The 14692-nt window shown below is 35.0% G+C and overlaps 1 protein-coding gene across 4 annotated transcripts; it reads left to right on the top strand.

Moving 5' to 3' along the window:
* Positions 1-4057: 4057 nt before the first annotated feature.
* Positions 4058-14270, top strand: LOC124391278 (histone-lysine N-methyltransferase PRDM9-like). 4 transcript variants are annotated; one of them, XM_046857749.1, is made up of 9 exons: positions 4058-4083; positions 4392-4541; positions 7559-7631; positions 8157-8277; positions 8494-8589; positions 10003-10274; positions 11422-11489; positions 11585-11775; positions 13002-14270. In XM_046857749.1, exons 1-9 carry the CDS (start codon positions 4073-4075, stop codon positions 13898-13900), a joined length of 1881 nt encoding a protein of 626 aa, XP_046713705.1. In that variant the 5' UTR covers positions 4058-4072; the 3' UTR covers positions 13901-14270. The 4 variants fall into 4 exon arrangements, with proteins under 4 accessions (XP_046713705.1, XP_046713707.1, XP_046713706.1 ...); XM_046857751.1 differs by lacking the exon at positions 4058-4083 and having other exon boundaries at positions 4452-4605; XM_046857750.1 differs by lacking the exon at positions 4058-4083 and having other exon boundaries at positions 4452-4624.
* Positions 14271-14692: the final 422 nt, after the last annotated feature.

The raw sequence follows: 14692 nt of genomic DNA, 5'->3' as shown, positions 1-14692 counted from the left end.
GTCACTTATCAAACTTTGTGCGCTTGGGATGCTGCATCAATATCTTCAGGATGCAACATACCATCTGAATGGTAAGACATCATGCAATTCACAATTGTACAACAAACCAAATAGTTACAAGTACGCACATTGCCCACTTTATAGAAACCTATTCCCTGTGTAGAAAGATGAAGAAATAAATACACAAGATCCATAAATAATCTTATTTTGAAATTGTCAAATAAGCAAACACAAAAAAATGTTGGACTTCAAAACATTTAGACATGCCATTGGATCATAAACCCCTAAACCCCTCAAGTTGGCGGTTATCAAACCCCTCATTAAGAAATCATAAATAGATAAATAAATTAATAGTCATATGACAATAGCAATGTATTTACTGCAATTTTAAGTAAGTTCCCGAACAAACAAAAATATCAAACAAAACATAAATGTTATAAACACTAGCATGATGGCATTATTTACCCTAAAATAAAAAAATGAGACATTTCAAATTCAATCCATGACATGCATACACAGGAGTGGTTTCTGGTAGGTCTGTCCATTCCCATATTTCCACCATGGAAAAAAAATAGATCTACTCCTGGCAGTATTCAGACACGTGGCCATGTGGCTTCTCTGCTGTCATCTGGGAAACATACTGCACGCCCTTCAGACATCCCGGCGCTCGCTGTCACAGTAAACTATGAAAAGCACTTGGTAGCCTTCATCATATTCCATCAGAACACACTTTTTCCTTAGTGTACATTTATTTTCTACCTGGGTAGCTGGTCATATCATGTGACATGGAAAATACTCTCTATACTCTCCTGTTCTTTTTGTAAACAAGGTCTAGGGGAAGTTAAATCCGCTATACTCACTCTCTTTTGATGTCACCCAAATGAGGATGGGTTCCTCTCAAGGTTTCTTCCTAATGACATCTAAGGGGGGTTGGGGGATGTTTCCTTGCCACAGTCACCACGGCTGCTCATCAGGAATAAATACACACCATTCACCTTGACTGTTGATTTTTGTAAAGCTGCTTTGAGACAATGTCTGTTATGAAAAAAGCGCTATAGAAATAAACTTGACTAGACTTGACGACTCTCTTGGTGAGGTTTCTGACAAAACAATATTGTTATGATCCCTCAACGCACTTTAAAGCACTTATCCAAAACACTCTGTACCAGGCTCCTTCTGAGGCTTTAGCACTGCTTGATGTACAATCTAAGCTCTTCTCTGTCCTGCAATTATTTGAAGGAATATTAGGGTGAACCTGGGGTCATATAAGGCCAAAGGGAATTAAAGATGTTCTGATCGGAAATTCACCATCACCAAGCTGCGAGTGCTGGGTCCTTAAGCAAGGCCCTTCACATTGACCTGCTCAGCTGTATATATATGGGCAAGAGCGTTTTCCAAATGTCATAAATGTAAATGCAGTGTCTGTCTGTGTGAGTGTGTGCGTGTGGTGTGAATATTGATAGCAGCACAGATACAAATGAATCCCACAGAGTTGTCAGAAGTCAGTTTTAATCACGCATTTAAAAAAAAAGAACCTTTTTAAAGGTCACAATTGTGTTTTTAGAGTTTGTAGTTGAGTAGTATGCTAAATTATACTCACATCCTGAACATATCTAAGCTGATTCACACCTGATAAAGATTGAGTGAATTATGTAGTGCCTTACATACTTTACCAACTGATATCATAATGTCATCGGATATATTTTGAATGTCTGATAAAATACGCCCACGTCTTGGAGTTTTGCTGCATTTTGACACCCGAATAAGCGCATCTTTAATGTCTTTGGAGTCTCTTCAGTGTTGAACAACTACAAAAAATTACAGAAAAATTTTATGTAAGCAGGCTAAACGCATCTTTCATTAACAATCTCATTTTTTCATCTTTGAGAAAAATCTCACTGCTGTTGCTAATAAAAGTATACCCGGGTAAAAAAAAACACTAGCAGTGAAAACAGTACAGAAAATAGTACAGAATGTGATCTTTGTTTTTTTTTTACTATTTAAATCCCTGGGGAAGGGAAAAGGTTTTAAATAAATAAATATATATATATATATATATATATATATATATATATATATATATATATATATATATATATTGCATATTTATCTATCTTGTGTTTCTGAACTAAAATATTAAAACTGGATAAACATCATATACACTATACACATTTTCTGTATCTGATACTCACAATACACTATTCTTACTCTTACATTAACTGATATTTCCTGGAAATCATGGCTTTACAGAGACACCAACATGGAATGTCATTGTTAAATATTAAAACAATTATTGATCATTTATAAAGCAGACAGCTTTATAAATAATGCCCTGAGTTATGACATGCACTGAATTAAGTAGAAATCTTGTGGAAGGATATATTTACACATTCACACATTTTTTTTGAGGCATTCTGTCATTCTGTTGTGAGTGAAACTTAACCTCAGATGAAAACCCCCTGGATCACTACAATCTATCAAGCAAATAGAGCGATTGATATTAGTCAGTAAGCAATCTTTATTGGTATAGAAAGTTTAAACCACAAACCTTCACATAAAAACACATAGAACACAATTTTACAGTTCCCTCCAAAAGTAATGGAACAACAAGGTCAATGCTTTATACAGTATAAAGTTACACAAGGCCAGTACTTTCTGTTCTATATACTGAAGACATCTGGGTTTGAGAGCAAATAATAAATATAAGGTGATAGTTCAGAAATTCCGAATTTACCACCTCCTTAATGCCCCCAACTCCCCCAACTAACACCCAAATGCACACACACACACACACACACACACACACACACACACACACACACACACATAATATATATATATATATATATATATATATATATATATATATATATATATATATATATATATATAACCCAGGGTTCATATGCTAAAACACAATAGCAACAGATTTGAAACATATGAAACACACATCTACAGTATAAATTGTATTTATTATTATTATTATTATTATTTATTATATCACATGCAATATGAGAAATACTCACAGAAAAAATAGTTTCTTGAATAATCACATTACCTTTTTCATTGGTATTTAAATCAATTCTAATTAACCTGAATTTTATTCAATAATTAAAGAAACATTTGTATTTCCTCAAACAGGAAAAACGTTTCCAAAAGAAATCTCACAGAAGCCTTATAACCTTAGACACTTCTTTCTTTCTTTCTTTCTTTCTTTCTTTCTTTCTTTCTTTCTTTCTTTCTTTCTTTCTGTAAGTATGTATGTATGTATGTATGTATGTATGTAAGTATGTATTAGTGATGTGCATCTTCAATTCTAAGGCTGATGTGATTCACATCTCCATGCACAGCCAACGCTATGACACATTAACGATTTATATGCAGCAGCTACTGATGCAATGTGATACAACTCACCCTTAATACAATGTAGTGTGATTCGATTTGATTTAACACAATGTAAATCAATGCAATACAAGGGAGTGGTAAAGATATGATGCTATGCAATTGAATATGGTACAGATAGTCTGCTTTTATTTCTTTGGTTCAGACAGAGAGCAAATCATACATGTACTTAAATGCTGTCTGACTTAAAACCTATTGCCCTTTTACAAACAGGCCTTTGTAGTGCGAAAAAATAAAATAAAATAAAAAGGTTAAATGATTGTATTTAATAATTTATTTCAAATATATCATTTTATTTCATTTTATATAATTTTATTTAACATTTTTTTCACTGATATTATTTATCTCAATAGACATTTTTTACAGATTCAAATATGCTTAAAGAATGATGTATCGCGATACAAATGCCACCTTGTATCTGATGTTTTATGCTGATCAGATGTATGTATGTATGTATGTATGTTATATGTATGTATGTGTATGCATATGCATGAATGAATTGCTTTTGACTCACAATCAGTAAGTAACTGGTCAGGGTGAAACATATGCACTGTTTTTTGACTAGGACCTGATGTGGTCTTCTGCTGCTGTAGTCTATCCACTGCAAGGTTTGATGCTTTGTGTATGCTGAGATGCTTTTCTGCTCACCACGGTTGTAAAGAGTCTTAACATGAGCTACAGGTTTCCAATTTTCACCTCTATTGTCATTATTTCCATCTTGAAAAATTCACAGGAGTGTAGAAATATTCAAAGCAGCCAAACCAGCAACCAGCATCCATGCCAAGATCAAATTTACAGAGCTAGCACTTGGGGTTTTTTTTTGCATTATGGTTTCAACGTCAAAATTACCACAGGGTCTTCGCCTGCATTTGCATATCCACGTCGGATATAAACGCTACATAAAACATTATAAATACATTATTTATTAATGGATAATTACAATAATGTTTTTAATAAAAAGTCCTAGAGTGTAGGTTGTGCTTCCACAGTGCTCCAGCAGGGGGTAGTACGCGCGCCCATTCAGCGAACCACTCTACAGATGAGAAAAAGAGAAGAAGACGAGATGGTTTCCTGATTAAACAGCTGAGTGAGCTGATCATCTCTACAGCAGAGTATTTGGAATGGTGCAGGCTGATCAGGTAAAAGAGAAAAGCTGGATTTGGTTTGGATTTGATCTGGATTTAATCTGCTTTCAAGCCTGAGGTCAGTTACACATGAACTGGTAGGGGCTCCGTTTCAGACTGCCGGGGTTTGTAATACTGTATATACAATATGTTTCACTTTTTATGTATTTATTCGATTCATAGTTTATTCATTTACATCAAAGACATAAACATACATAAACAACAACATCTGAGAAATTAAAATATGATGATGATGATGTAAATGATGATCATGATGATCATGATGTCAATGATGATGATGATGATTATTATTATGATGATGTCACTTATCATGATTATGATGTTTATATATAACATTTTATTTATTTATTTTTTAATCCAGAAATATAACTTGCTAATCCATTATATTCTGTTCATGTCTAAGGTTTAGAATAAATTAATTTACCTCTTAAAACAGTTAATAATTCATGTGCCACCATGATGTAGGAGTAATTAATTTTTAAGAATGATAAAAAAAAAAATTAAATACACACACACACACACACACACACACACACACACACACAAGGTATGTGCATCTTTATAACTGAAGCTGATATAATTCGCATCTCGATGCATAGCCAAAGATATGATACATTAAATATACATATGAAGCAGCCACCAATGCAATGTGATAGGACTCCATTATAACCCCATTATGATGCAGTGCGGTCCAGTTTCAATTGATTTAATGCAATACGTTGCAATGGAAAAAATATGATGCCCTATGCAATTCTATACGGTACAGATAGTTTGCTTTTATGTCTTTGGTGCAGAGAGACAGCAAACATAAATTGACTTAAGTGCCTTCTGACTTCAAACGCATGGCCCTTTCACAAACAAGCCTTTGTTGTGCAAAAAAAAAAAAAAAAAAAGGTTCAATAAAGGCAGATGAAGCAGCAGTGGTGCTGAGAGAACATGCATGAAAAACAATGTAGAGAGTAGAAATCAATCTAAATATAAAATTGGTCACCAATTATTGGTCACTTTCTAAAGTTTCTATCTACTAATAATTATATATAAAAATAAATAGTTTTTTTACCAATGCAAATATGTTAAAAACGATGCATAGGGATACAAATGCCTTGTATCTGATGCACACTTTTTTTAATTGATGCATCACATCGTTAACATTTACGCCAATGCACTAATGCAAATCAGTGAATCACCATCTCTAGTGTCAATATTCAATGCAATGCAATTACATTTTTATTTCCATCTGCACCACTGCTGCTATGTGAATATGAAATATCTAAACACTACAGAGACCGAGGCGTGTCATGTGAAGAGTCACATAGAATATAGATTACATTTCAGAAGGGGAGCTGCATCTTCCTGGAGACAGAACAGGAAAAAAAAATCTGGTTTTATTGAATCTTTTTTCTTTCTTTCTTTTTTTGCACTACAAAGACCTGTTTGTGAATGGGCCATGTGTTAGAAGTTAGATGGCACTTAAGTAAATTGATTTGCTGTCTGTCTGAAACAAAGAAATGAAAGCACATTTTTTGTACCATACTGAATTGTATAGAATCATATTTTTTCTAATGCACTGAATCACATTGTGTTGAATGATTTGAAATCGGATCGCATTTAGCATTTATAATCGGCCTTATTTATGGAGATGCACATCCCTAATTGACAAATAATAAATGCTCGCAGTAAGATCCAAACCAAACTGTTCAGTGAGATGTGTATCAAATTGCTTTTTTTCCATTTGTGATATTTCTTTGTAAATCATAAACTGAGACATGACTGCCTGAAGTGTTTTACTGTGTTTAACATACATACCTATAATATAATATAATAATATTTTATATATATATATATATATATATATATATATATATATATATATATATATATATATATATATATATATATACACAGATTTAGACAGATTTGTGAACAATATTTGAGAGCAATAGGCCTTTTGTGTACATTGAAATAGTCTTAGATCTTTGAGTTCATCTCATGAAAAATGGCAAAAACAAAAGTGTTGCATTATTATTTTGTTCAGTATATGTACACATACACACTATATTGCCAAAACTATTGGGTCACCTGGTCATAAGTATGGTATGTGAATTTTGTGCATTTGCCACATTTAATCTCCCATTTGCTCTTATAATTCCCTCCACCTTTCTGGGAAGATGTTCCACTAGATTTTGAAGTGTGCTTGTGGATATTACTGATGTAGGTGAGGGTGCAGTCAGCGTCCAAATTCGTCCCAAAGGTGTTTAGTAGTTTACTGCTCTATAGCAGACCACTAAAGATCTTCCTCTCCAAAACATGTAAACCAGATCTTCAAGGAGCTCACTTTGTGCACAGGTGCATTGCCATGCTGGAACGGGTTTGGGTTTACAAGTTAAAGTAAATGCAATATCTTATTATAGCGCATCTAAAGACGTCCTGTACCATTGATTGCCTCCAGCTTTGTGCTAACAGTGTGGAAAAGAACCACATGTAGCAAGAAGGTCAGGTGTCCCAATACTTTTGGCAATATAGTGTGTATATATTTTATATATATATATATATATATATATATATATATATATATATATATATATATATATATATATATATATATATATATATATATATATATATATATATAAAATATACATACACAGTGACACTAGTTGGATCATTTATACTTTTACTCACATCACATAATCCATCATGTGTGTGAGTGTGAGCGAGATACAGAAAGATTTGTATTAAGTGTCAAATGTGTCGAATTATTTTCAGGGATGTGTGCGTTCAGTTGTCATTTTATATATATATATATATATATATATATATATATATATATATATATATATATATATATATATATATATATATATATTATACTATACACACAGGTGTCATGGTTGTCTTTTTCCCTTTCTTAATTCATGTGTCTCGTATTTATTATATAATTTAAAAGAAGATTCAGGATATATTTTTGTGATTTATTTTGTCTTTTTTACTTCAATGTCACAACTCTGTAGACGGTTTGAAATGGATGCTAGACTGTGCTCAGTGAGGGAAGTGGCACAGATTTCAGCTGCTCAACACTTACAGGTAACAATTATCAATCCATCAGTCCAATATATAGCTCTGTTTATGCAGTGAAGCAATCACTAATTAAAAATGAAAAAGATTTTCAGATACTCATTTAGACTTCAGGTATAGCAATAATACACGGAGCCTAGCCAGCACAAAAAAACATAGCATTAGCATGCTGTAAACTCCCCCAGCTTGTGGTCAGTGCTCAGCATTTTCATCACGAGAGAGGAAGAAAATCAGAAACCTTTCTCTGATTCATTACTGACACTAGATTACCTTCTCATGGTGTATCCTTCCATGTTGTCTGAATTTTACTGGACAGTCTTTGTATATTCACTTTGTCTATACCTACCAGTACACCTTCGTCATTCCATTGTATCTGTCAAACAACATTACAGCACTGTAAGTGTGTCTAAATTAGATCAGAAACATCTACTCTTAATCTACAGCTGGGTTTTATGTGCCATGAAGTGTCTACTGTTAAAATAAACAAAGAATAATATAAAATCAAGGTGAATTTCTATTTTCTATTTTCATCAGCTTACTGAAGATGTGCACACTGATGCTTTCGGATTAACCATCATCACTGTGGATGACCAGGATGGAGATTTCCTGAAAAATCCTTTAAAACAAGAAGAGTCTGGTGATGAAGACTTTCTCTGTAAGACCATGGGGTTTAAATAACATACTAGGCTTAATATGTCATAGCACTGGAGTTATTATGGCATGTAAAGCTTAGGTATAATAAACTTGTGTAAAGATATCACAGTTTTCCACATATAGATATAATTATAATAAAGACAGAGTGAGGGAAAGGAAGAGGCTGTCAACATTGACATGGTTTTCTTTTTTTTTTTTTTTTTTTTTTTTTATGTAGATTGTGGCATTTCAGATGAGGGCACATTGAACTCTCCGAGCTGTGGAGGATTCCAGATTTTTAAAAAGGAAGATCCTGAGGATGATGAATATCTCTGTAAGACATTAGCTTTAGATCAATTGTTTTCATTAATTTTTTCCCTCATTCATTCCTTCATTTAATAACCCCTTTATCTGTTCAATAAATTCCACAGACCCAAATAGTCAAGATTAATTTTAAGAGTATTATTGTATTTATATTGTGCTGTTTATTTAAACCATATAGCTTTTGTTTTATAAAAAAGCATAATTTATATTACTGATGTGTGATTATATAATTATATAATACGTTATTGAGGGTTCGGATTCAAGCTTTTAAAGTATAATAACTAAAAAGAACTATAAAGAACTCAGAAATGCACACATTAACATTTACAAAGGTGGCTTGTGATCAAATAATAATGACGGACCACAAATGATTGGGACTCCACTGTGTGAAGAATTATCACTAATTCATCTTATCGAATAATGTAGAATTCCTGAGTCAGTAGGTTTAAGGGCTAAAGCCCTCTAAAACATATAGCTTTTCTGCTGCTGCTCATAATAATAATAATAATAATAATAATAATAATAATAATAATAATAATAATAATTAATATGACCAATAATACTAAAAAAAATAATCCTGTTTTTTTTCATTCACTGTGGATACACTCTCTGGACAAAAGTATTAGGACACCTGATTTTTCCAGCCATATATGTTTCTTCCCCAAACTGTACAGTAACCACAAAGCTGAAGGCACACAATTGTATCAGACGTCTTTGGAAGCAGTAGCAGTAGAATTTTCACTTCACTTGAACTACGAGACCCAGACCTGTTCCAGCATGACGGTACCCCTGTGCACAATGCAAGCTCCTTGAACATATAGTTTACATGGATTGGAGTGGCCTGATTACAGAGCCCTGATCCTAACCCTATTGAACACCATTGGGATGAATTGAAACACCCCAGGCTTCCTTACCTCACCTACATCAGTACATGACTTTACTAATACTCTTGTCACTGTATGAGCACAAATCTCCACAAGCACACGCCAAACTGTAGTGAAATATCTTACCAAAAGAATATAGGTTATTACAATAGCAAATGTGGACTAAATGTGAATTCGAATGTTGAAAACGCATATACGAATTATGGCCAGGTGTCTACAAACTTTTTTTCCTATAGGTGAACTTATTCCAATTCAACTTATTCTTAATGTCAGTGATGGTGCAGTAATGAAACAAGACTTCATAAGAAGTGACAGGAAAAATCAATACCCCAAAACGTTGTGGTTTACAAAAATGTTAAATCCCAATCCTGCGTATTCCCATTTGTACCCTTTTATAAAAAATCTTGCTGTGATTTTACTAACTCGCATCCCTCAAAAGGACCAAATTCTCTACAAATCGCAAATCTCTACAAATTACATTTTCAGAAGTATTAATATATTTTCATAAATATAAATTCTTTCATTTGCTTCCCTTCCAGACTGTGAGGATTGTGGATCTTTCTTCATCAACAAGTGTGAGATTCACGGTCCAGCTCTCTTTATCCCTGATACCCCTGTTCCTCTGGGAGTTCCTGACCGAGCCAGGCAAACACTTCCACCTGACCTAGTGGTCCAGGAGTCCAGTATTTCTGATGCAGGCCTGGGAGTGTTTAATATGGGAGAGACCATTCCAGTCGGTGCACACTTCGGCCCTTATCAGGGAGACGTAGTAGACTGTGAGGAAGCTATGAACAGTGGCTACTCCTGGGTGGTTAGTTATTTTGCTAATTATAAATTAATTAAAATATTAGAGTCCATTACAGTTAAGTCCTTTTTTCTCACCATGTAACCTGCTAGAAATGAGCCACACTGTCACTATAATAATGTTTTTGTTTTACCTTGTTATTTTATTTATTTATTTTATAGTGAAGTATTAAAAATCATAAGAACAAAAGTGCAGTTTACCTAGTGTTAAAATTCAGAAACACAGTCTTTGATAGTTTTTGAGACACATGCATGTTCCTTTTGGTTTTATGCAACACATAAGATTAAAGGCAAAAACACAAGAATTGGACACTGAATGACTGAATCGCCTCGAAAGGTAAACATAGAGGTGGAGGCTTAATGGTTCGGGGTTGTTTTGGAGCAGGGAAGGTTGGAGACATGTTCCAGGTGAAAGGAAAACTGAACCAACAAGGCTACATTCTATACTTCAACACCATGCAATTCCATCTGGACAACGGCCAATAAATGCAACTTCGCCATACAACAAGACAATGAGCCAAAACATATGTAAAAGCTCTGTAAGTGTTATTTAGATAGGAAACAATTGGTTGGGGTGATACCTATTTTGGAATGGTTTGCCCAGTCACTGTACCTTAATCCTTTTGAACTGCTCTGGGATGAACTGCTTTGTAAGGGCAGAAAGAAATCTCCAACTATTGAAGAACACCTTCAAGAGGCATGGCAAAGTATTTTAGCTGACTGTTTGTTTGGAGAAACACACTGTCCAGATGCCAAGAGTGTGTAAAGCTGTAATTCATGCCAACAGAGGATGTTTAACATCTGTACATTTACAGTATGTATTAGTTTGGCTAAAGTAAATTTAATTCTATTTAATTACCTAGTGTGTTGCATATGTCTGAACGGACATGAATGTGCCTCTTAAAACCATAAAAGACTAGATGTTTCCAATCTTGTGTGTGTCCCGCCATTCCACAACTACAGAGCTGGCCCTCTGAGCAAACCTGCAACTGCTCAAGTCACAAATGTAAATGCATTGGGGAGAAAATTCTACAGAGACACACATTTTAGAACAATATTTTCATGGAAAATCATTCTCATGTTTCAGTTGTAAGACCTTGTTGATGTTATAGTGCAAATAATGAAATGTTAATGTACAATAATATATTTTACAGATCTACAGGGAGGGGCAGTGTGAACAGTACATTGACGGTAGGAGAGAGATGCATGCTAACTGGATGAGGTAAGAATTCATTGTTTTACTTTTCTTTACATGGGAAAATGCTTTGTCACAAAACAATCCTAATTTCTCTCTCTGTGTGTATGTTCCATTGTCAGGTTTGTGAATTGTTTGTGTGATACCGCAGAGCAAAACCTTGTGGCATCTCAGTATCATGGTGGAATCTTTTATCGTTGCTGTCGACCAATTAGCCCAGGAGAGGAGCTGGTGGTGGGGTACACAGAAGAGTATACCAAAAATCTCAGCAATGCATTTGACTACATCTGGAAGAAAAAGTGTTCTGCAAATGGTGATGTTTAATTTTTAATTAACCATAGGTTAGCTCTTATGTCCTCACTTTAGATGCATGGTTTACCTGTACTCCAGATAAAGTGTCTAACTATCCCTTATGTGCTGTAAATTAGCCTTCAATCTTCTGGCAAGATGTTTCACTTGATTTTGGAGATTTTTCATTTCATTCCAAAGGTGTCCAATAGAGTTTATTAAGATTTATAGCAGGGAACTCAAGCGCTTTACTTCCAACCCATGTAAACCAAATGTTCATGGAGCTGGCTTTCTGGGCTGGATACCTCATTTGTATGTCTTTTTGGAAGAAACCAATTAAATAAATGTATGACTCCTTTGAGTCAAGATTGAGCAGTCAAGCAATCCAGTGCTGCACTGTGAAATGTAGATGTTTAAACAGAGGCACATCTGAGAGTATTAACTCACTCTCTCTTCTAATAATTGCCTTGCTGTGTGTTTGTACTCCAAATGGCAAACAGAGAGGGGTGGAACAGAATAGAAGCTTCAGGGAATTGTATAAAAAAAAATATCATAAGTCATAAAGGATGTAATTTTTAATCATTTGTTTCAAAACTGAAAAATATTATAATCATGAAGAGAATTTCTAGGGTATTTTTAAATGTCGGCACATAAGCTGTCCTGATCAGTTAGATAGTTGTGGTTATTTTGAGTGTCTTTGGCTAATATCCATGCCACCAACATGACCTGTTTATTTTGTAATTAATATAACCTCTTTGGGGATAGAGTTTAATTTTCATTCTCTGGCATTTGGAGCAGATTTCCATTTTAGGTCATGTGCTAGATGATAAAATGGTCCAGTGTATTCATTCATCATTCAGGATAAGAAAACGTGTGCCTAGAGAACAATCATTTAATTCTTTTTTTTTTTTTTGTTTTTTTTTTGTCAGAACATTTATCACCCAGAACTAGACTTGTGGATCAGGGGAAAGTGTGTGTGATTCTGAACTGGACAATATATTCCTAGACCAAAATAAGAAGTCGTTTTCAGTGTGGTAACTTCTCCCAGACACATTTCACCAGTCTTAGGCTCATGGTAGTCTCGCCATCTTTTTTTCTGGACCTTTTCATTGTAGCTTCTAGTCAAGAATTATGTTCCATGCATTGGCCAAGTCAGGCGTTTAATCGACGCATGCATAGCTAGACCATTGCTTTGTTCAGTATCTTTTTGTGTGTTATGCTATTTCACATATCTTTTTTTCTTTACTCCAGAAATGCAAAATGACACAAACCAGACTATTTACGGACAAGAAAAGGCTCATCAGTGCTTACAGTGTGGTGAGCGATTTACTGAGAGAAGTACTCTTGTCAAACATAAACGAATCCACTCCAAGGAGAAGGCATATCACTGCTATGAGTGTGCAAGTAGTTTTTCCCAGCTGAGCACTCTCCAACAGCATCAGCGCATCCACACCGGAGAGAAACCATATCAGTGCTCAAACTGCGGAGACCAGTTTTCCAACCAGAGTAATCTCCAACGACACCAACGCGTCCACACCGGAGAGAAACCGTATAGCTGCTCAGTGTGTGGGACGAATTTTACACAACGGAGTACTCTTCAGCGACACCAGCGCATCCACACCGGAGAGAAACCGTATCTGTGTTCAAACTGCGGAGACAAATTTTCGAACCTGAGTAATCTCCAACGACACCAGCGCGTCCACACTGGAGAGAAACCATATAACTGCTTGATGTGCGGGAAGAATTTTACCCAACGGAGTACTCTCCAGCGTCACGAGCGCATCCACACCGGAGAGAAACCGTACCAATGTTCTTACTGTGTGGAGCGATTTACTCACCAGAGCCTGCTCCAGTCACACCAACGCCTTCACACTGGAGAAAAGCCATATCGCTGTCCGTTGTGTGGAAAATGTTTTACCGAGAGAGGTGCCCTCAGGAAACACCAGCGGGTTCACACGGGAGAGAAGCCGTATCACTGTCCAGAGTGCGGGAAAAACTTTACTGAGAAATGCGCTCTCAAGAAGCACCAGCGCATTCACACAGGAGAGAAACCATATTACTGCACACAGTGTGGACGAAGCTTCGCTTTTTCAAGTTCTTTTAGTACACACAAGTGCACTAACTCAGAACTGTCAGTTTGCAACACATAGCATTTTGTCAGTTTATACGAATGTTATATTTTGACTTCATGTTATTTGGACAATTTACCTGACAATTTTCATCTCCTATCACACACTACCATTTCCTTGATATCTGACATAAAGCTCCAAAAACACGATTTGTGTTGCAACAAACAAATTGAACGTATTTCCTTTTACTGTGTATTTAACCTAACTTAAGGGTGGTCAAAAACCCGTTATAATTCCATTTTTTTATGATGCAAATAATGAATGTTTTTTTTATTCTGTATGTTTGTCCCTATGAATTGTCTGTTACTGTAACCTGTATGATCTGTATGTCTAATAACCACACTGTGCATGGAAAGTTCTTGTATGAACTGAGTAAAAAGAAGATCCCTTTGAACTCAAGGTTGTTTCTAAGTATTCTGCTGCCGATGCCACAATATCTTAACTGCCAAAATTACATTTTCATGGTCATTTGCAAAAGAACTTTTAATCAAGTTCAACTCCATTTCACCCCATCTGAGGTCATGCTGTACAGAAACCCATGTCTGTCAAAAGAGACCTCCTAAAAATCCACTGAATCGATGCTGTTGGTTAACAGCATGTCTGGATAAGCATTTGAGTGGACCCATGATGATCTGGATTAACAGGTCTAGGTAAAGGTATCGTTTCCATTTAACAATACTGGTACTGATACCTATACTGTTATTGATACTACTCTAAAATTTGGTGCAAAAAGACATGTGAAAAGATATAAAAACAAAACAAAAAACAAGTTATTTTATTACAGCTTAACTTTAGTACTACAGTTTACACAAG

The sequence above is a fragment of the Silurus meridionalis genome, chromosome 9 (assembly GCF_014805685.1).
Source record: "Silurus meridionalis isolate SWU-2019-XX chromosome 9, ASM1480568v1, whole genome shotgun sequence".
NCBI classification, from domain to species: Eukaryota; Metazoa; Chordata; class Actinopteri; order Siluriformes; family Siluridae; genus Silurus; species Silurus meridionalis.
Note: the sequence above shows the minus strand (reverse complement) of the source record. Positions and strands in the feature narration are given on the sequence as shown.

Bases quoted from the DNA above. Each gene is read 5' to 3' on its own strand.
- LOC124391278 (XM_046857749.1), top strand. The intron at 8,278-8,493 runs GTAAGACCATGG...TTTTTTATGTAG, and splicing joins TGGTGATGAAGACTTTCTCT to ATTGTGGCATTTCAGATGAG. The intron at 11,490-11,584 runs GTAAGAATTCAT...TTCCATTGTCAG, and splicing joins ATGCATGCTAACTGGATGAG to GTTTGTGAATTGTTTGTGTG.